This window comes from Meles meles, chromosome X (assembly GCF_922984935.1).
Source record: "Meles meles chromosome X, mMelMel3.1 paternal haplotype, whole genome shotgun sequence".
Taxonomy (NCBI): Eukaryota; Metazoa; Chordata; class Mammalia; order Carnivora; family Mustelidae; genus Meles; species Meles meles.
The window spans coordinates 15,830,597-15,853,028 of NC_060087.1; the positions used below are offsets into that span (position 1 = coordinate 15,830,597).

At 46.5% G+C, this 22,432-nt stretch overlaps 1 protein-coding gene across 7 annotated transcripts in view; it reads right to left on the reverse strand.

The window, feature by feature from the left end:
• Positions 1-22,432, reverse strand: part of SH3KBP1 (SH3 domain containing kinase binding protein 1) — a 341,474-nt gene that overhangs the window by 162,193 nt on the left and 156,849 nt on the right. For all 7 annotated transcript variants that reach the window (XM_045995813.1, XM_045995818.1, XM_045995814.1 and 4 more), the window contains exon 4: positions 2,094-2,197. In XM_045995813.1, coding sequence (XP_045851769.1) covers positions 2,094-2,197 — 104 coding nt within the window. The remainder of the gene's footprint in view (positions 1-2,093; positions 2,198-22,432) is intronic.

The window sequence follows — 22,432 nt, forward strand, 5'->3', positions numbered from 1 at the left end:
TGATATATATAATAACTTTTCACGATCGTTTATTGTAAAATGTTTCTTATTTGTTGTTCTCTGGGGGGTTTTTGCTGAAGTTTCTTCAAATTATACCAAAATTTTAACTTCTTTTTTTTTTTAAAGATTTTATTTATTTATTTGACAGAGAGAAATCACAAGTAGACAGAGAGGCAGGCAGAGAGAGAGAGAGGGAAGCAGGCTTGCTGCTGAGCAGAGAGCCCGATGTGGGACTCGATCCCAGGACCCCGAGATCATGACCTGAGCCGAAGGCAGCGGCTTAACCCACTGAGCCACCCAGGCGCCCCTTTAACTTTTTTTTTTTTAAAGTTAGTCACACTATTTACTATTTCCTTTGGAACTTCTTGCATGGATTTGGTCTTGTGAAATTTGTCTTTCTACCACTAGCATAAATGTTCTACTCTGCTGTCCGTTCATGTTTCACTCGGTCAGCTTTCAACAAATGTCTCCTACGTGCCCTGCTTGGCAACAGGGATACAAAATGATGAATGAGGGATGCCCAGGTATTTCAGCTGGTTAAGCATCCAACTCTTGATTTCAGCTCAGGTCATGATCTCAGGGTCCTGAGAGTGAGCCGAGAGTCAAGCCCTGTGCTCAGCTTAAGATTCTCTCTCTCCCTCTCCCTCTGCCCTTTACCCCGCTCACTTGCACACACACACTCTCTCTCTCTCCAAAATGATGAATGGCCTATTAATACAAATTCTCCAAAACTAGGAAATAGGTGATAGGGGTTATTTTGTGTCCTCCCAGGGCCACGCTGGGAGTCCCAGTAACTGATTCTCGAGAGATATGTATCTTTGTCTAACACCCTATTCACTATGATTCCCTTAGTACGGATGTTAAATGGCGGAAAACCGAAAGTGATGAGAATGATTCTGTTCAGATAGCAATGAAAGTAAATCTGGACAGCCGCAGATACAAGTGCCTTATCCCCGAGAAGAGACAACCTCAAGGGCTGCAGTGTACTGCCCTGTGGGATAGTATGTACTTCTGTATCTGCCTTAGCAATCTGAATCAAGTACTTTCTCTCTCAGTCATTATAAACACTCTTCCACAATTCTCTTTGAGCCAACCGTACCATCTTGCAGATCCCCTCGTTAATGAGTTAAATAAAACTTTGACGCATGCTCACTTTATGTTTATATGAGCATCAGGGAATCTGGTGGCTAGGCCTCAGCCTTGCTACTGGGACCCAAGTCACAGTTCACTTAATCCCCTCCTTGACTTCTAGCTTCTTTTTTTGATCATGGGTTTCTGTAAGGTCCAGTGGTACTCATGAAACCAAAGCTCTCGGAGAACTGTATTTCTATATACAGACACATGAGTTGAATCAGAATGAATGATAAGGTTCTAAGTCTGAAACCCAGGATTGCCCAGGACAGGGGAGCAGAGCCCGAGAGGCCCATGTCAGTGCATGCTGGGACACTCCACCAGCAGGCATGGCCCCGAGTACCCAGGACCAAGCAGCAATAAGGGAATGCGGTGCGGTGGAGGGAACAATGGGTCTCCAGCCAGGTGGGCCTGGTTCCAACCCTCAGCCCTGACTCTTCCAGCATCTCTCTTTTTCTTTCCTTCTAGAGTCTCTTGAGCCTCTTTTTTCATCCACAAAGCGAAGTGCTTGCTATGGGCCACCCGATGGGCCAATGTGTAAAGAACCTTGTCATGCCCGTCACATACTACTCGTCTTCTATAAATGTCCCTTCTTCTCCTTCTTTTGAATCCAGTGTCCCCCACGATGAATACTGAATTCACCCTCAAGAGACGGCTCAGGGTCACTCTGTAGAGCCAGGGTCTACTGGCAGTTGAAGGAGAGGAGAAGAGCTGTGGCAGTGGCCGGGGATCTCAGAAGCCCTTGTCCACTGTGTGAGAAAGGCTGTAATTTCAAATGGCCCACACCTGCTCCTAACGGGCTTGGCGGCATTCCTGTCTAGGAACCCAGTTCCTCAAGAAGAGACTCAGCCAGATAGCGTCTAAGGTCTCTTTGGGCTCTAACATCTGCCACAGCAAGGCCAACCAGGGGCGGGTCCCGAGTGCCCGCACGAGGTCACCCACCCACCCGCCCGTACACTTACCTCTCCTACCACCTCTATGATGTCCCCGACCTTCAGCTCAAGCTCATCGTCATTCTGGGGCAGGTAGCTGAATGCCACCTGGCAGCGGCGCCTCCGTCGCTCGCCTGAATGGGAAAAGCAAAATATTTAGACACAGCTCTTGGCTTAAAACTGGCTTCTAAAGAGAGGCTTCCTAGGCATGCAGGCAAATTAAGCTGACTTGTCTCAAATATGCTCTCTGGGACATGGCTAGAGGCACGGCAGCTCCGGTCTCAGAGAGAGGCAGTAGAAAGCAGAGCAATGCTTCTTGGTCTTTTAAAAGCTGCTGGGTCAGAAAGGCATGGGTATGAGAAACCGATCCGTTGGTGCAGAAGGCAAGAAGCCCTCCCCTGAAGCGCTGGAGCACAGTGCTGCCTTAAACGCTTTTCCACGGATGGGGATTTGTACTTGCTGCTGTTGATTTTTAATGGAAGCTGATGTGATATGGTAGAATAAAAAGAATGGTCTGCTTCTAATGCTAGCAAGGCAGAGGAAATTTTTCCCACATGTGCAAAGGGAAAGATAAAGTAGCCTGGCCTTTTTCTTACTAATCATCACCCTTTCAACACGCTGGAACTCAGGCGTGATAAGCAAAGGCTAGTAGATTTCAGCCTGCCCTTGGTGCCATTTCAAATGCCCCACAGGGCTTCAACAAATCCACTTCAGTCCTCTTCCCTCTGTCCCAGGGGACCCATTAGCAGGATCCCTGGCTGCTCACACAGAGCCAACCCAGGCAAATCAAGATAAAAGCCAGAACCACACTTCACTTAACCGGAGGGCACTCAAGGTCACAGCATCTCGCTCACCCAGAGCGGCCCAACTGGGAGGCCCTGGCTTAGAGCTGGTTCAAGTACAGATGCGACTGTCCACACCACAGACATGCACCGTGGGCAGAAAGAACATGCATGTGGTATGTGTGATGGAGGTGGGGTAGAGAGACAGACAGATAGGCAGCAGCGGAGGCCCAAGCCGGGGAGAGGTGGATAGCAGAGAAGTGACACCCGCATTGCTCCCAAGTTTGTCGCTCAAGGCTGACCACCTCACACTGTTCCCTCCTGCCACCACATGGCCTAGAAAACCAAAGGGATCAACGACTTCAAGGAAACGCACTTAGAAATGCTGACATTATTTTTGGATACTGCCTACAGTGATTCTTTTCCTTTTCTAGTCTTTTCCCTGCGAAAGCAAATCCCTGCAGGAGTGATCACAGGCCACACTGAGGCCCCCATGCAGCATGACATCATACAAAGGGGAAGGTCTTTGCTCCATCTGATGGGCTCACTGATCAATATGTTTCAAAAGCCAGTGGCCTAGTTCTCTCTGCTCCATTTTTCTCTGCCTGAACCTCAGTACGGAAGAACCGAGTCGAACAGAAGAAAGGGGGCAGAAGTTCAGAATCGATATCTTGTCTAATCACATCTTTGGCAACTGTACAAATACACTCCACCCCTTCGTACAAAACCAGAAGCTGCCTGGGCCTAATGAGAACAAAGGCAGAGCTCTCGGGCTAACTGCCAGGTGCCGCCAGCACTGTCCGCAGGTGGCACAGGGCCACCCACAGAGGACTCGACTCTCCCGGGCAGTGAAGGCGCATCCCAGCTGGCTTCTCCCTGGTGGAGAGTGAGGAAGAGTGGTAGTCCGGGGCCAAGCACTCTCCCGTGATTCCACGGTGTCCGATGAAATGAGAGGCAAATCCAGCACTCTTGTTGTAAAGGGTACGGATTCCCGTTCTAGCTCAGAAGGTCAAGACGACGGCAAGGCGATCTCGGCACCCACCTCCTTCTCCCTGTGACTCCCCTGCCCCCCCATAGACACCTCTTAAGATGAAGTTCTACCCTAAATGGGTGAAGAGCTTTATCTGCTAGATGTTATGGTAAAAGCAAACGCTGCACATACAAATCTAAACACAGGACAAGTCAACACGCAAACCTCCGAAACCTAACACACAAGCAGAGAAGCCACCAGTCCGGACAAAAGTGACTTGAAAATAACATCTGAACACCCAGTGCTGGCTGAAATCATAAAATGCGGGTACATGTAAGTTCATTTCTTTATAAAACCCTCTGTAAAAAACAGCATGTAACCCGATGCTATGCAAATGGCAAAAGAGAGTGTGGTGTCTTCTTCAAGGAGAGACTAATGCCGCAGACTCAGGACCTGGAACGGAATAATCAGATTGCTCTTGAACCAAATCTCTGCCTCCGACTTCTCTAAAGCCCTGTCTGGTATCAGGAAGAATGACACGTTTACGAGTTTCTGTCTGCCAGGCTAATCAATAGTTCTTTTTTTTTTTTTTTAAGATTTTATTTATTTGACAGATAGAGATCACAAGTAGGGAGAGAGGCAGGCAGAGAGAGAGAGAGAGAGGAGGAAGCAGGCTCCCCGCCAAGCAGAGAGCCCGATGCGGGACTCGATCCCAGGACCCTGAGATCATGACCTGAGCTGAAGGCAGCAGCTTAAACCACTGAGCCACCCAGGCACCCCTAATCAATAGTTCTTAAAAGCCTCTAAGAAGGTTATTTCATTGGTGGCACCAAGTCCTATCAAACACATCGCCAACATACAGGCCCAAGTAAAGCGAGCCCCACAGCGAGGTATGCAGGGGTTGCTGATGGTAAAGGCCACCTGACCTGACCCTGGGCAGAAACGGTTATTCTCTGCAGCACTGGGATAACTTGTGGTCTTTTCTAAAGCACTTCTGCTATCCATCATCCAATCTCACCCTGCCACCACCTGAGTTAAAAAGAAACAGAAAGGAGCCAGAATGAGCAATCATTTTGCAAATGAGAAAATCGGGGTTCAGTGACTTATCCAAGGACACCGAGCTAGTGAGCCACAGTATCTGCTTGGCCTGAGTTCAGAGCTCTCCTTCAACATTGGAAGAGCCGATTCTGTTCACATCTCGTCCCACATTCTCTGTAATCTGAACTTAATTGCTTTGCGCGACAGCGTGTAACAGAGCCTCAGGTTTTCATGCAAATTCCCACACCGCTGCTCTTCTAGGCCCCAACTTCTGCACTTCACCGTTCCAGTCTTGTTTGCTGGATCTACCCAATGTAAAACCCAGTTCAAGGTGGGTGGCCAATGTCAGGAGACACTGCATTTCAGGTGCCTCTGTCGATCCAACATTTAAGGGAGTTTAAGGATGTCATTGGCCTTTTTCCCCCCTCCCAGCATTTCACTGATGTTTACTGCTCAGTCTTGACCTCCCTTGAGGCGGTACATAGATGACAATGTCATCTCCCTTCAATCGTTGCTATAAACTGGAGAAGAATAAGGATGACTTGCCTAAGGCCGTGGCTTAACATCCCTGAACTTGAGCTACCACCTTCACACCCAGAGCCCAATCCACATGAACTCATTCTCACACATCACGTTGGGCTTTTTTTCTATGGAATAAACTGGGTCTTGAAAGAAATTTAAATACATTTGCTGATCATGGCCAACAATACAAATCAATATCAGAACAACTAGAAAGAGGAGAGTACATATGTTCTCCCTCCTTCGTGTCAGGGCCATTGCCACCGTCCTTTGCCACTGTGTGTGTTTTCTAGGTAGGACCACTTAACTCCCAAGACACAACCGCAAGAAGTAACACATGCAGGTTTTACGGACATGCGAGCGTATATGCGCACACAGCCCACCAAAAAAAATGTATGGACAAGGCAGACTTGACAGGGCACACCTTACAGGTCTCTCCTTCATTGCCATACCGTACAACGGCCACACACACACCTGGCCATGCATTCACAACGTCGAAACACAGGCCACGGACGCCAAGGCAGGCACATTTGCAACGTCCACACTAGGCCTTGTTCATTCCCGCCCTTATATTCATGGCCAGCTTTGTGTAATAAAATAGTAACAGCTAGCATTTATTGAGCACCTACTGTGTGCCAAAGACTGCTGAGTACCGCATATGTACTACCCCACCTAATCCTCACACCCAACCCCCTTTTTCCAAGCAGGGAGAGACACAGAGATTGAGTGTTTTACCAGAGGTCTTACAGCTCGAGGGGATGCAAGTCCAGGGCCACTGCCTCCCACGTCTGACTGTTCTTAAGAATTCTCAGCTATGGGTCTTGAGACGGCAGAAAGGACCCACTGGGCCAATGTGGGATGTGGTTAAGATGTGAAACCAGGAAGTGAAAACCCACAAATCAGGAGCATTTCCTTACAGCTGCTGGATACTGAAGCTAGACCTGCTGGATATTTTAATGAAAGAAAACTGGCTGGAAGGGGAGGAAATGAAGTACACGCACACTCTCTAAAAATGACAGAGCAGAAGCTAAAAAGGGCGCCATGACCCCTCCTTGGAAACTCATCTATATTTTAGCGTCTCCTAAGGTCTTACAACATGTGAAAACTTCAATGACCAAAAAATACAACAATAAATAATGCAGTGGTAGAAAGAAGTCTTTGGGTCAAGTGAAAACTTTCAACACTCACACAGCCTTTTTTTTTTTTTTGTACCGTCTCATATCCCCTGTGACAGAACACCAGTACAACTACAGGGGCCTGAATTACCAAGGGACGCCTCCCACAAAACTCTAAACTTCAGTAACAAATCAATGCCATTAATTACAGGGGACAACGGGTCATAATGGAGGACAAGGAGAAAACACCTTGTGGGAACAGGTAATCTCCCTTTAGAGGACTATAACCAGTGCTTCTTAATCTTGGCACCTGGGAGCTTTCATAATCTCAGTAGCAATCCCTGGGGAACTAGGTCTCCACGGGTTTCTGGCTTCTTCCAGCGCTGGGGCAAAGAGAACACCAAGTGAGAACAGAATATCCACTAATGCTAACATCAGTAAAGTTGCTCAAACGCTTGAGGGGTACTTTCCAAAGGACACAGAGATCAGCTTGATGGGGCTTCCACTGGCCAAATCTGGGATAGTAACAGCCTGTACTGAGGGTTGTATTATCACTTATGCATTTCCAAAATAATTCAAGAGCCCAGACAAGTTCAACAGGCAGCTAGGTTGATAGCTACCTAGCTAGGTGAATGGACAAGATTAGATAGATAAGGGCCGGGCAAGAAGCAAAAGCTCTCCTTTAGACAAAGGATGTCAGGGTCGCCTGGGTGGCTCAGTCAGTTAAGCATCTGCCTTCTGCTCAAGTCAGGATTCCTGCCCACATCCAGCTTCCTGCTCAGCAGGGCGTCTGCTTCTCCCTCTCCCTCTGCCCCTCCCTCCTGCTCATGCTCTCACTCTCCCTCCTGTTCTCTCTCTCTCATAAATAAATAAATCTTTTTAAAAAAGAATGTCAGGGGCGCCTGGGTGGCTCAGTGGATTAAGCCGCTGCCTTCGGCTCAGGTCATGATCTCGGGGTCCTGGGATCGAGCCCTGCATCGGGCTCTCTGCTCTGCAGGGAGCCTGCTTCCTCCTCTCTCTCTGCCTGCCTCTCTGCCTACTTGTGATCTCTCTCTCTCTGTCAAATAAATAAATAAAATCTTTAAAAAAAAATAAAATAAAAAAGAATGTCAGCTAATAAATGGAGAAATGATAGAAAAAGACAATCATCATTTTACAGGCATCATAAGCAGCCAGTGATTCTGGCCAGAATCAACAGTGGTTAAAACCACTGGATGAAACCTTGTTGGGGATTAGGATATGTAAACAGTCTCAGAGTATCTCCCCAGAGATTATTTATTAATTACAAAAGAAAAACGGTTCTCTTAGAATGAAGAAACCGGACAGATATAGTCTTAAAGCTCACGTCGTCAATAATGACACTCCTCATGTGATGCATGAAGAAAGACTAAACCTCACCTGGAGAATGCTCCCGCCCCAAACATTTAACCTACATCTGACTGTGAGAAAACAATCATGCAAATCGAAAATGATGACAGTCTACAGAAACTGACCTGATTTTTTAAAAAACACCTTAAGTCACTATCACATACAATTTTTTAAAGGCTATGAAACTGCTCTAGGTTTAAAAATAGTAAAGAGACAAACAGCTAAATATAATGTGACCCTTAATTGCACTTGGGGTTTTTAAAAGGTTATAAAGGGCATTGTTGGGAGAACTGGGGCAATCTAAATATGGACCAATACTAGATGACAGCATTACGTTAACTTCACATTTCCTGCATGTGCTCACCCTGTTGCAGTTACAGAGGAGAACGTCCTTGTTTCCAAGTATTTAGAGATCAAGTGTCCTGGTATCTGTAACTTACTTTCAAATTGTTCAAGGAATAAAGGAGTGTGTGTGTGTGTGTGTGTGTGTGCATGCACATATGTTCACGCACGTGTGTATACATATACATACACACAGAGAGAGTGAGAAAACAAATGTGGCAGAGTGCTAATAATGGGGGAATCTAGATGGATGTTCACTGTAATACTGTTACAACTTTTCTGTACATTTGAAATTTTTCTAAATAAAAATTTGGGGAGAGAGGAAAAATACAGATGCCCAGGCACCACCCTTTAGCAATGGTCTGGGTTGCAATGGTCTGGGTTTCTGTATTTTAAGAGCTCCTCAGGCGAATCTAACAAATGGTCAGGGTCAAGAGACATCTAGACAGATCGGTTATCCAAAAACAAACAGGATTTTCTGGGAATGTGCTATACGTGTTCTACATTCAGCTTCTTCTCCCAAGAGGGAGAAAAATCAAGCTCATCTAGCAATATTAGGCTAATACATAACCCAGTGAATGGTGCCGCGCTGTGATCTTCATCTCACAGAACTTCAGGAAAGTCTTACCAACCAGCCTCTGACTCTGAAAGTTTGCTCCTGGGAGAGTGGGCGATGGGAAAGATGGCGGCCGCTTCTGGGATCCATTAGCCACCACTGCTGGGGGTGCAGCAACTCCCCAACTTAACTGAGCACATTCCAGATTCCTGAAGAGGCTGTTCTTGAGTCAGAAACCTCAATTTATGTAAAGATATAAAGACAATACAAAGTAAACTAAACAAATGTGGAGATTCACCCCTTTTAATCGAAACACCCAGTGGATCTGAGGTGCAGGGGAAGAGAGAAAGGTGAATGACTGATCTTGCCGGACCCAGCATCATACTGTTTGCTGGGAAAATTCCCAATCCTCATCCTGTTCCAACGCAACGTAACTCAGAGGAAGAGGAGGACACTTCAGAGGTTGAAGGCATGCCAGAAAAATGAGGAACTTGTGGGTCTTTCTTGCCAAACCCCTCTGGCTCTGGCCAGGTGGTTACAGTGAAAAATGTATGGTATTTAATTAACCAGCACTGTTTGGTCCCTGGAGTTGAGCCTCCTTGGTTCTCTTAGGACTGCCTATAGTCAACGTCTGTGCATGGCAGAAAACCGTTGATCCATTTGCCTGTACTTCAAAGGGAAGGTTCATCTGAAAACAGGTTATAGCTATGCCAGTGCTCATTTGTTCCCAATTCCCCCAGAATACAGGAGGAAAATGTAGAATTAGTAGGGAACCATCCATGAGGGCCTCAAAACCATGGGGGATGGGAGGGTGGCAGGTCAAGTCAAAAGTCACCAAAGGAAAATCCACTGAGTCCTGCTGGAGATGGAGACAACATTGATGAGGTGTCTGCCATGTGCCAAGAACCGAGCTAGGCATGTTACATGCCTTCCCTCAAGTTCTTGACTGACCCTGTGAGGTGAGGGATGCTGCTCCCATCTTTATGAAAAGGCACAGAAAGGCTGGATAACTTGTGTGAGGCCCATGCGTTAAGTAAGTCATGGTCTATAGCCCTCTTCTTCCATGAACCCAGGGTAATACCAGGAAGGCACATTAGGTGTGCATTTCTGGGGGACTTCAGATGACGAGCTAGGGATGAGAACTTGCCCAGAGGAGGTTTCTGGACAGAGAAATGACTACAAGATGTGATGAGAATGGTGCTGTAGAGAGAAGTGGCTGGGGTCAGTGGTGTGCAGGTGGGCTTGGGGGAGGGAGCCTAGAAGCAGGCAGGTAGCCCAAAAGAAGACAATGAGAGACAGAGGTCTAAAAAACATGATGGAAGGAATCCTATACACAGATACACAGTCTCATCCTTAGTTGATGGGTTCCAGTTGTTCCCCTTGGGGGTCAATGACCCTCTCTAACTTGTCTTTGATCCCCAGCACCTAGCTCAGGGGCTGTTAGAGCAGACACCCAATCCATCCTTGATGATTGATGGATGAATGAACTAATGAGTACCTATTCCACATTCTGTCTGTGGGTCACTGTTTTGGGAACAAACATTTTTTAGACAGTCAGAGGGATGCTATAGAAGGACATAAAGGGTAGAGGGAAAGAGTTAAAGCCTCAACCTGGTGTTAAACAGGGCACCCACCCACACATGCTTAAAAGCCAAAGCTGACACAGTTAAGATGGTAAATTTTACATCATGTGTATTTCATCACAATTTTTTTAAAAAGCTGATGCCACCTTGAATTGTTGCAGCTATAGGGATAGAAAGATGGTGGCCCGTCATCTTGCCATGGGGTCAAAAGGGCCACATTCTCCAACAGTGTAGTCTGAAGCATTAAGCAATGCCTGATACACTCCTAAATGCTTTCTTCTAAGGTTATGTTCCACGCTCAATCACCCATACCCAATGACAGAGCAGGGATACAACTGAGCGAGAAATTACATATATTTGATTTTAAATTTACTCCCGGGGGAAGAGAGAAAATAGCTAAGCAGGGAGAGATACCTGTTTAAGAAAGTTCAGGGCAGCAGTGTTTCTCATTGCAAATGCTGATATGGCCAGAGACCTACATAGGAAACATCCTGAATGCCCACTGAAAGGGAATGGCCGCATAGTAGAGCCAGGCCATGGGAAACCAAGCAGCCTTTTAAATCGAACAAGCAGTTCTGCATGTACGGACATGTAAAAGGTCTCCATAATATGTTAAATTAAAAGGGAAAATCACATAAAGGGTGCAATGTGCTCCCAACATTGTAAACACATACACGTTCCCTCCTTCCTTCTATAACCTCCACCCTGCACCCTGATTTACTTCGATCACCCAGAAACCAGTCACAGAGTATGCGCTCAAGAAATATTAATGAATAAATGGATTCATCCAACATTCGATTAATCTGTGAAGGACTGATAGAATTAAATAATTGAAAGAAGGGGTGTATGTATAAGAACCCGGTTGTGCAAGCACAGAAAAGAGTATGGAAGGGTATGTCCCAAATTAACAGTGGTATTTTTGGAAAGGGGGATTAGGAGAGTATAAAGAGAGACTCACATAAATGTTTCTGTACATCAATTTGTTTCTACAAAGAGCATGTAATAATACACTGTAATAATTTAAAAAATCATTACATTTGCTTATTAAAATAATTATCATGCATCATGAAACTTACATTTTTCTGATTAGGCTTTGATGACATTAACAGTAAACTTAGTTCCTATTCTCCAAGTAAATAAATAAATACCAGCTGAATCAGATGGAAAAGTGGTGTCACAGGCTGAATGTCAAGGGCGGGGGGGGGGGGGTGTCTCAACTGGTTATGGCTGGTCCATGAAGACAGCAGGAGGTGTGAGCCAGAGAAACAGCTCCACACCTGTAGCCCGCACTACGTATTACTCTGATCAGACACTGTTACAAGAGCCCAAAGAGCCCCATCACACCCTATCGGTTATGGATGCCTGCTCATTTTTCCTGGCCTGACCACGCAGACCACACAACCCAGACGGGCCATCTCCCTCCCGGCGGCAGGGGGCCGTGGGTGTCGTGGGGCTCTGTGTCTGTCTTCTGAGGTTGCTCACGTCCATTCACACACCCAGCCACGGGGGTGCCTCGTCTGGGCTCCCCAACCCCAGCCACTGCCCTCCTGTAGCCCTGCCCTCATCCTAGCAGTCATGAACCCCTGCTGAGCGGCCTCTTCTGTTTGCCTGGGCCCCTTCGGCTCTGACACCTGTCAGCTCGTTCCTGCATAACTTCTTCAACACATGCCACTCATCTCCCCACACCCACACACTCCTCGTGATGGTTATGAGGATGCCATTTCATCACAAATGCCCACTCTCTCTTACTGATGTAGAAGCAGAGGGCGGGACACAAATCCCTGATCTAGTCTTCCCTTTCTTCTTTTCACATAGAAAGGGTCCATCCATTAAATAAACTGGGCTTCTGCTGCCTCTGATATTTCCAGTGTTAAAGAGATGCTGCCTCTGGATAGTTTCAGTGTTAATGCCTGATACTCCCTGAGAAGCCACATCTATACTTCGGGTACCAAGGGCATGAAGAACTTCTACCACCATAACGCCCTCGCACTCAACCATTTTCTATCGGTGGTCCATGAGTTAGGCTATGGAGAGGACACGTAACTTGGATTTACAGCCCATGCACCCGGGGTCCGCACGGATAGCACTAAAGGCACGAAGAGTGTCTGGGGCTTCACGACACAGGAGAGACATCCAATCTAGAGGACCCAGCTCTGTGACCATCTCATGCTCTCTGCCACTTCGTGGCCTTCACCGCAGTTTTCTTACCTCTCCCCCTGCAGTGACGGGTTCAGGCCTACTTCACAGAAAGGTCTGCGGCCACCTGATGCCCACCCTTTTCTCCACTTACCTTGTCATTCGTGAATTTGTTAAAAGGCAGCCGTGTTAATGATTTATGCCAGCGCAACTAAATCTATTTTCACCATCCTTCCTTTCCCATCAGAGCAAGATAAAGGAATCCTCCTGGAAGACACAGTCAGTGATGTCTCTAATCATTCTTCGGGTCTTCCCCTTTCTCTAGGCTGGTCCCAGGGGGTGGCTTTGGCCTTTCAGGACGCCCGTTAATCTAAATGAGCCAACGCACAGCAGACCACAGCAGGAGACACTTCCCCAAGTATCCCTGTTCTGACTCCCCCAGTCCAGGGCCCCATGTCTCTGGGGGATGGAGTCTGGATGTTCAGAAAAGAAAATCTAATACATAAAGCACATTGCTTTTCTCTGCTTTAGCAAGGCTTATTTTGGCAAAATGCCCAAAAGAACTCAACATATTTATAGGGCTTTGTTTGATCTACTTTTAAATGCTCCATGCAGAGTCATTCAAGTGAAATGAGAATACAGATTTTCAAAGGAAAAATTGAAGGAAGATTCTAAATATAAGTTATTTGTTGAGCATAAACAAGATTTCTCCCTTCTATCCAACACACTCCCTTTAACACATCTATTTTTAGAGGCATTCTTAAACTTTGCAGCTGACGAATAGATCAGACCCCTAAACTTTTACAGTTGGGGGGGGTTGAGGGCGGGAACAAGAGAAGGGAGAGGGAAGTGTGCGTGAGCACATGCCCACTAGGAGGTGTAGCAAAGGTCTACGATCTGAGAGCTCCTCATCTGGGGGTCATCTCCCTTGCCTATGCTGAGAGAATCCTAAGGGGCAAATACCTAGCACAAATAAATCTAGAGTCTCCCGGTTCTTTAAAATCAGTACCCCAAATAGCCACTGCCCTGGGAGATACAGAGAATGACAGAAGAGCCCACATTTCTCTCTTGCGGCAAAAGGGAAAAGATCTTTATTGCAGCTAGTCGAAATGTGTTTTTTGTTTTCTAATTTTGACTCGTTTTTAATACAATTTCCCTTCTCATCCCCATCAGAATCAAGAGGGGGGAAGCCTGGGCATTTTATGAATTTTCTTGATGCAAAGGGGAGGTGTGCATCCCCACAATTCCTTCTTCTGTATCTTAAAGCAGAGATTCTTTAATTAATTAATTAATTAATTAATTAATTTGACAGAGAGAGAGATCACAAGGAGGCAGAGAAGCAGGCAGAGAGAGAGGGGGAAGCAGGCTCCCTGCGGAGCAGAGAGTCCGATGCAGGGCTTGATCCCAGGACCCTGAGATCATGACCTGAGTTGAAGGCAGAGGCTTAAACCACTGAGCCACCCAGGCGCCCCTTAAAGCAGAGATTCTTTAAAGATTTTTTTTTTTTATTTGACAGACAGCTATCACAAGTAGGCAGAGAGGCAGGCAGAGAGAGAGGAGGAAGCAGGCTCCCCACGGAGCAGAGAGCCCGATACGGGGCTCGATCCCAGGACCCTGAGATCATGACCTGAGCCAAAGAGGTTAGAGGCTTAATGCACTGAGCCACCCAGGTGCCCCTAAAGCAGAGATTCTTAATGGGGGTTCATGGACAGAGTTAATTCAGGGGTCTGAACATGGGTGGGAAGAAAATCATATCTTTAATTTGACTATCCTCTAACTGAAATCTGACCTTTCTTTTCACTACACATATGAGGCAACGAACCGTACTGCTACTGGCTGCCCCTGTGGATTTTACTGATTTGCTTCCATGTGGATAGATCTTCTCATTTCTCATCCCGGTCACTGCAGTTATCATGAAGTATCATCTATACTCACCCTTACTTCAAAATTATGATAGCTTCTAGACCCACTGCTGGATCCTATTAATGCATCCATACAGAAATATGTATTACTTATGTTTTTGTAGTATTTTGGTAACTGTATTATAGTATAATTGGTTTCCTTTGCAATCCTACGGGTTTTATTTTATTCATGTACAAACATTATTCTGAGGAGAGGTCACAGGCTTCACTAGACTGACAGATTGTACAGTAGTTTCCAAAAAAAAAAAGCTAAGAACTGCTAATCCCTGTTTTCAAGACTATGGTTTGCAAGAAAACACAAAGGAGTAAGGGAGGAATTATGCCTATGAAATAGGGCAGTAAATGGAACATTTGGACTCTGTTGGAATGTTTCACTGGCTTTGGAGAAACACATCACAACAAAAGAACCACACGAGGCAACATCACGGGTCCTGATCCCTGAGTAGCCATGTGGCACAGCCTTCAGGAGGCTGCTTGCCAAGGGCCCTCTTATTACCCAGGTCATTGGCTGGCTAGAGCTCTTCATCTGGCGCCTGGGCTCAGCTGAGCTCTGTGCCCACGTTCCCTTCCATGAAGGCCAGGACAGCTCATTTGCATGCTGACGCCTGCCACCACCTCAGTGTCCCCACTCAATCCTTTGCTAGCTACTGAACTTACGAAAGGCACTACAAGGTTCCCTCCCCCACCAGGGATGAAGTGGTCACTTGGGCTGCCCTGTACCCACACCTCTTCCTCCCAGCCCTTGTCGTCCGCTGCGCTGTCATTCCCTGCCTGCGAGTCCCTAGTGCCCACGGGGCGGCGAGTGCACAAATGTTCCATGAATGGAGAGGGAAGTTTGTGCCAGGGCTTGCAACTGCACAGGGTTTGCCTGGAGGGGCTGCCCGACTTCCAAAGCAGTCCCATCTTTGGGGTATCCCTACAGGATGAAGGACCATAGGGTCAGCAAGTCCAACTGAGATTGGAGGCATCTGACCAATTCTTCCAAAAAATTCTTTAAATAAGAAAACCAGCAATTTCACTTTTAGAAAGTTATACTTTAGATAACTTACATGAAATACAAAGAGATATCAAAATGTTCAATGCTACATTATTTAGAATAGTGAAAAACCTGAATCATCCTAAATGTCCTTTAACCAGGGGACTGGTTAGTCTACTCGTGGTTTAACACATGGACTATTCATGAGGGGCATAGCTCTAAATGAACGATGCCAAGTATGGCAAGATCTCCAAGATTCTCTTCGACCTTGCTTAACAAATCATGATACAGAATAAACACTAAGATCCCATCAGTATTTAAAAAAAAAATACCAACAAGGGGCGCCTGGGTGGCTCAGCGAGTTGGAGCCTCTGCCTTCGGCTCGGGTCATGATCCCAGGGTTCTGGGATCGAGCCCCGCATTGGGCTCTCTGCTCGGCAGGGAGCCTGCTTATCCTCTCTCTCTCTGCCTGCCTCTCTGCCTACTTGTGATCTCTGTCTGTCAGATAAATGGATGAAATCTTTAAAAAAAAATACCAAGGGGCGCCTGGGTGGCTCAGTGGGTTAAAGCCTCTGCATTCGGCTCAGGTCATGATCCCAGGGTCCTGGGATCGAGCCCCGCATCGGGCTCTCTGCTTGGCTGGGAGCCTGCTTCCTCCTCTCTCTCTCTCTGCCTGCCTCTCTGCCTACTTGTAATCTCTATCTGTCAAAAAAAAAAAATCTTAAAAAAAAAAAATACCAACAAGTCTGCATCACTATGTGTTTGGATTAGGTCATGCTATCTGAAATTGACAGTTTATGGTCGACTATCTGCGATATCTTCTGATTCATCCAAATGTATGTATGTATGTATGCATGTATGTATGTGGAGATTCGATAAGATAACCGTGAGCTAGGTCTTCCCTGGAGAGTGTATGGGGGGGCGGTTATGTGACTCTTTATACCCTGACTTTCCTGTATTAAGTTTTTGTTTTGTTTTGTTTTGTTTGGGAAAGAGAGAGAGTGAGAGAGAGCAAGGGGAGGGGGAGAGGGAGAGAGAGGATGTCAAGCAGGCTCCACACCCAGGGCACAGCCTGACCAGGGTAGCAGGGGAGCTCGATCTCACCGCCCTGAGATCATGACCTGATCTGAAATCAAGAGTCAGACGCTTAACCCACTGGGCCACCCAGGTGCCCCTGTATTACGTTTTTACACTAACCATGTATTATTTTAATGCTAAGTCTAACTAAGAAAGCAGGCTGAGTCTAAAAGAAAATTACTACTCAAATCTTAAAAAAAAAAAAAAAGAGCAGGGAAGTTTACACAACACACTAGCACACAAGCTGCCTTCCAAGGCGGCAAGTCTGTGGTCGTCAGAACAACAAAGCCCATTACAGGGTGGGGGAGCTTCCTCTAGGGGCTGCAAGTGGTTTTGATGTCAAGGTCCTTCTAGACAGGTGTCATCCGGAAAAGGATAGCATTCTAGAAGCGAATGAGCAGTGCAGATGAAGGGACTAGGCTACTATGAGGGAAGGTTTTACAGCAGACTTTTTCTCAAGCAAAGCGATTAGTAATGCACATATTAGTTCTTTGTTCAAAGCAAATAAAGGTTTTTCTCATTTATTAGAGCAAGTCCTACATTCTTTTGAAGTATGGGAGAGCGGCAAGGGTACATTTAAAAGATGGTATCTTATACTCAGACTTTTCCTTTTCTAAACTGCTGTGCACCCTTACTTTCCCTCTCAGAGGGAAGGAACCGAGTGTCGTGAGAAGTGTAAATTTAGAAATTGTAAACCTAGAAAATGTCAATCTAGAAATCTTGAAGCAAGAAAATGAATGTAGAGGGGCATCTGGATGGCTCAGTCAGTTGAGTGACCAACTCTTGATTTCAGATCAGGTCATGATCTCAGGGTTGTAAGATCGAGCCCTGTGTTGGGCTCCGTGTCAGGCTCCGTGTTGGGCATGGAGCCTGCTTAAGACTCTCTCTCCCCCTCTGTCCCGCCCCCATTCCCACTCCAGTGGGCATGTGCGCGCTCTCTCTCTCTAAAAAAAAAAGAAAGAAAGAAAGAAAATGAAAGTGGATTCATTTGTGGACTAGAGAAAGCAACAGCAGAGGGAAGGAGAGAGAAATAAATGCGCATGAATGCCCCCCACAACACTAATTTTTGTCTGTACTGTTTGGTCCAGCACTTAAAAATCTTTTCCCACCAGACTTCGTTAATAAAGTTTCCCACAGATCACACATAAGCAAGTCTCCTTCTGTGAGATGAAACTTCCTAGAGGGCACGGACGGGCTTTTTTTGCCCAGATACAGCAGGGCTTGGCAAAGCTGGTCTGTAAAGGGCCAGAGAAGACATATTTTCAGCTCTGCAAGCCAGGCCGCCCCTGTGGCAGCTCTGTGACTCTGCTGGTGGACAGGAAAAGCAGCCACAGATCATGCATACACAAAGGGGGATGGCCCTGTGGCAATAAACCTTTATTTACAAAAATAGGCAGGACCAGATTTGGCCCATAGGCTGCGATTTGCCAAATTCTGGCCTACAAGAAGTGATAAGGGTCTAATCAGAGACCAGGGCTGAGTTTGTTGTTGTTGCTGTTTTAAGAATGGAGACCTTGCCAAGGTGGAATCATCAGCTTTGAAGTGATGCGCTCCTGGACACTGTCGCTGACTGGCTCTGAGGCAGCGTTAGGCGGCCCTACCACTGCCACGGCGAGACAGCGCAGCACCCCGCATGTACCACTCTCCTCGCTCTGCCCCTGCTGCTCAGGACTGTCAGCTGTTCAATCCTAGGCTCTGTGAGCAGACCTGACTTGGCCTCCTTGGGGATTACTAGAGGTCCCCCCCAGAGCCCTGCCCCAAAACAGTTCCTTAGTGACAACCTCAAAAATAAAAGGAGGAACAACAAATGATGAAGGGGATGAAGAAGAAGGACAAGTTAAAAATGGCTCTCACGTGCTGGTGGGAAGAACCGGAGGCGCGGATGCCACCAGATAAAATGCAGAAGAGAGCAGCAGCAGGAGAGTCCGCTGCTCAATCACATGGGGACAGCTAGGGACCCAGCAGTTGCGCCCCCGTCCGGCAGCCACTCAATAGACCAGCGAACCTGGTCTATGAGGCCCAGCCAGGGATGGGGATGGGGACGAGCAGGAAGCCAGGAAGGCTTCAGCGGGAGACGAAGACAGATCTGCCCAGGGCATCTCAAAGCAGAGAAGCCTGCTGCCCCATCTCCCACTAGATGTAACCAGGGAAGCCCATTGCTCTGCACAGCGCCCACAGCATGAAGCCAACCCAGTGTGAGAAGAAAGCTGGCCCCGAGGAGCCCGCCTTGCCTCTGGACTTCTGCTGTGCAAGATGGACAGGTCTTTTTTTTTTTTAAGATTTTATTTATTTATTTGACAAAGATCACAAGTAGGCAGAGAAGCAGGCAGAGAGAGGGGGAAGCAGGCTCTCCACTGAGCGGAGAGCCCAATGCGGGGCTCAATCCCAGGATCCTGGGATCATGACCCGAGCCAAAGGCAGAGACTTTAACACACTGAGCCACCCAGGCACCCCAAGATGGATAGTTCTTTATGACCTAAGCCAGGTTAAGCTAGGGTAAGTGCAGCTTGTAGCCGAGAGACCGTTAACCAGCACAGGGTATCTGAGAGCGGAGGTGAGGGATGAGGGAAGCAAGGAGGGAGGGCTGGCCCAGAGGTCAGCTTTGGGGCTTGCTGCTTTCTGGCACCGGCTGAGCCCAGGGGCAAGCAGACACAACAGAAGAGACCAAAGACAGAACCACAAAAGCAGCTTACGTTTAAGAAGCTGGAGAAGAGACAGCAAAATAAAGACGTATAGTGGGGGTGAGGAGTGCAAATACAGGAGCACAGAAGGCAAGGTCGGTGTTTCCGGAAAGAGGCAGTAACAGAGAAAGAGGACAAAACAGGCCGTGTGGAGTCAGCCAGAGGCAGCATGGAGGAAGAGGTTGGACAGACCCAGGTGCAAACCCAAACTATGCCTCTCACTAGAACTGTGGCCTTCGACAGGTCACAGAACCTCTCTGACCCTCGGTTTTTCCAACTGTAACATGAGGACGATGCTACCTTGGTTCAGGGCTGTTAAGAGGATTGCCTACATGTCTCAACTACAACACTCTGCAAAGGGTGGGGTGCGCTGACTGCATTGAGCCCAAATTCTTCACCCCTCTCCTAACCTTGCCCTTCGTCACCTGACTTTAGGGTGCTTCCCTTAAAGAAAGAGTAGGTTTCCCCAACCATGTGACTTATCTCGGAAACCCAAGAGAAAAGGAAGTAGCCATGTGCCAGTTGGAAACACAGGCCTCAGGAGAACTCAGATGTTTCCATCTGCTCTGCCACACCCCCACCACTGCAAGGGCAGAGACATGCAGGGCAGGGACATCACCCCCGGCATGTGGCTAAGGGCAATGCTAGCTGACCTCCAGACGTGGGAGGAACCCCCAAATCAGAAAAGTCATCCAGCTAGCTTCCAGCTGACCCCCGATTCAGAAGCAATAAATGCTTACTGTTGTACACCACTGAGGGTTTGTGGTTGTTTGTCATGCAGCATTACTGTGGCAACAGATAACTGATACAATGCCCAGCACAGAGAAGAACCTCAAAAAATGTTTAAAACACACATGCAGGGAGAATAACGGCTGCAAAACCATTGTCTCAGTCTCCTGTCCTGCTAGGTTTAGTGTTATTTCCCTCAACTGTTTCTCCATAGTCATCAAGGCCCAGAGAGAAAAAGAAGTTTGTAAAAAATTTTCTTTTTAGAAGTTTCTAGAAACACTAATTTTAGAGGACAGCAAGTTTATGCATTTCCTATTTGTTGTAGCATATTTATCTTTAGATAACAAATGCAAATGGAAAATAAAGCAGAAGAAAAGCTCTCCTGACACAGAAGTCTCTCACCCAAGTCATCATTCACTTCTCAAATTACACACAATGAAACTGAGACACCGTAACACAGGAACACTCCGATGGCAATTCTTCATGCTTACAATTTCTTAACTGATAGTGGGGAGAAGGGTATGGGGTATTTGTCATATTATTCTTGATCATTTTTTTATTGTAATAAAACATACGTAATATCTGATTTACCATTTTAACCACTTTTAAATGTACAACGCAGTGGCATCAAACACATTCACATTACTGTAAACCATCGTCACTATCCATCTTCCTCTTTCATCTACCCAAGCCCAAACTGCATAACCATTAAACATTAAGTCCCCATTTCCTGCCCTCATCCCATCCCCTGGTAATGCCACTCTGCTTTCTGTCCCTGTGAATACGACTATTCCAGGTACCTCATATAAATGGAATCCTATAGCGTTTGTCCTTCTACGGCTGGCTTATTTCACTTACAATAAAGTTCTCGAGGTTCATCTATGTCAAAGCACGTTTAAGAATTTCTTCCTTCTTAAGGCTGAATACTATCTCACTGTACGGATACCACACTTTTTTCATCTATTCATCCACTGATGGACATATGAGTTGCTACCAGCTTTTGCCTATTGTAAGTAATGCTGCAATGTACATGCGCGTACAAATATACATTCATATACCTTCTTGATCTGTTCTCTATATCTTTATTAAAATCTTACTTTGAAACTTGAAACAAACTGAAAGAAATTCTTCCCTGGGGTGCATGGCTGGCTCACTTGGTGGACTGTGATACTCTTGATCTCAGGGTTGTGAGTTTGAGCCCCACATTGGGTATAGAGATTACTTAAAAATAAAATCTTAAAAAAAAAAGAAAGTCATCACTTCATTAGCAGTCTCCAGGCATCACTTAAGGCAGTTGAGGGGATGGAACTGGTACCTAGGGCTTGCAATTCAACGCAATTTACCATGAATGATTTAATCCTACACCCACTGAAATAAACATGGCCATGAAATGAAAAGCCTTTGGAGGAGACAGGATTCTGAAGCATGCTGAGCTGAATGCAAAATGAATACACAGCTCACCACCCACTCAACCCTGTGCAATCAAGCAGAGTAAAGAGCCCGCAATGCCATGCGGTGGGCAAGAATGGGTGGTTTACCAAAAGCAAAACACGGTTTTAACTTCGCTACTCAATAAAATCACCACAGGGCTTTCTCAGCAAAAAGCCAGAATCCTCTCAAGTTCTCCCAAAGCTTCTGACAGGTCATATGGAAAGCTGAGTCATCCAATAAATGTTTGTTGGCTATAGGAGCTCAAATGGAATGCACAGAGTGTGCAGCAGGGACCATAATATTCCTTCCTGGGGACCCTGGAAAGGGTTGGAAAGAAAAGAGTGGGATCCTTAATGGTTTTTCAATATTCCCAAAGGCTTATTAGCCAAAATGAGCATACAGGTTCAAATGCTTTGCAGGACTATCTATAAACAGCACCTTGACCCTATTCTGAAGAACTAGTTATGTGCTAATGACGACACAGAAATTTGCCATCCAAAGGGTCAAAAACTTTTAGAAAGGGCCCTCAGATTAAAAAAGACTGGAAACGGGCACCTGAGTGGCTCAGTCGGTTAAGCATCTGCCTTCGACTCAGGTCATGATCCCAGGGTTCCGGGATCGAGTCGCACAAAGGGCTCCCTGCTTGGCAGGGAGTCTGCTTCTCTTTCTGCCCCTCACCCCACTTATGCGCCCACTCTCTCTCTCTCAAATAAATAAAATCTTAATTAAAAAAAAACTGGAAAGTTCTCAATCTTTCAACTTGCTTATAAAGAAACAGATGCTTTGAAAGGTAAAATGACCTGCCCCAAATGGCCATGGTCTGGAAGAGCCGAGAAGGGCAGGCATGTCTCAGGGGTACTCCAACAAGGGCCTCTGAACCATCCTGGGTAGAAGTATGAGGGAGAAAAAGAAACACAATAGTTTTCCAGCCTCTACCAACAGACAGTCAAGTTCTAAGCCACTGAAAAAAGACAGGATATTTGTCAACTATTATCAAGTCTTGCTGGTGGCCCAGGCCCTATCTGCCTCCGGCCACACACAAGCCAAAGGTTGAAAGGGAGGCTTTTGTTTCGTTTTGTTTCAGCATAAAGCTGACATGCAGCCCTCATAAATGATCACTTTCCATTTTCTACTTCAGCTTGGG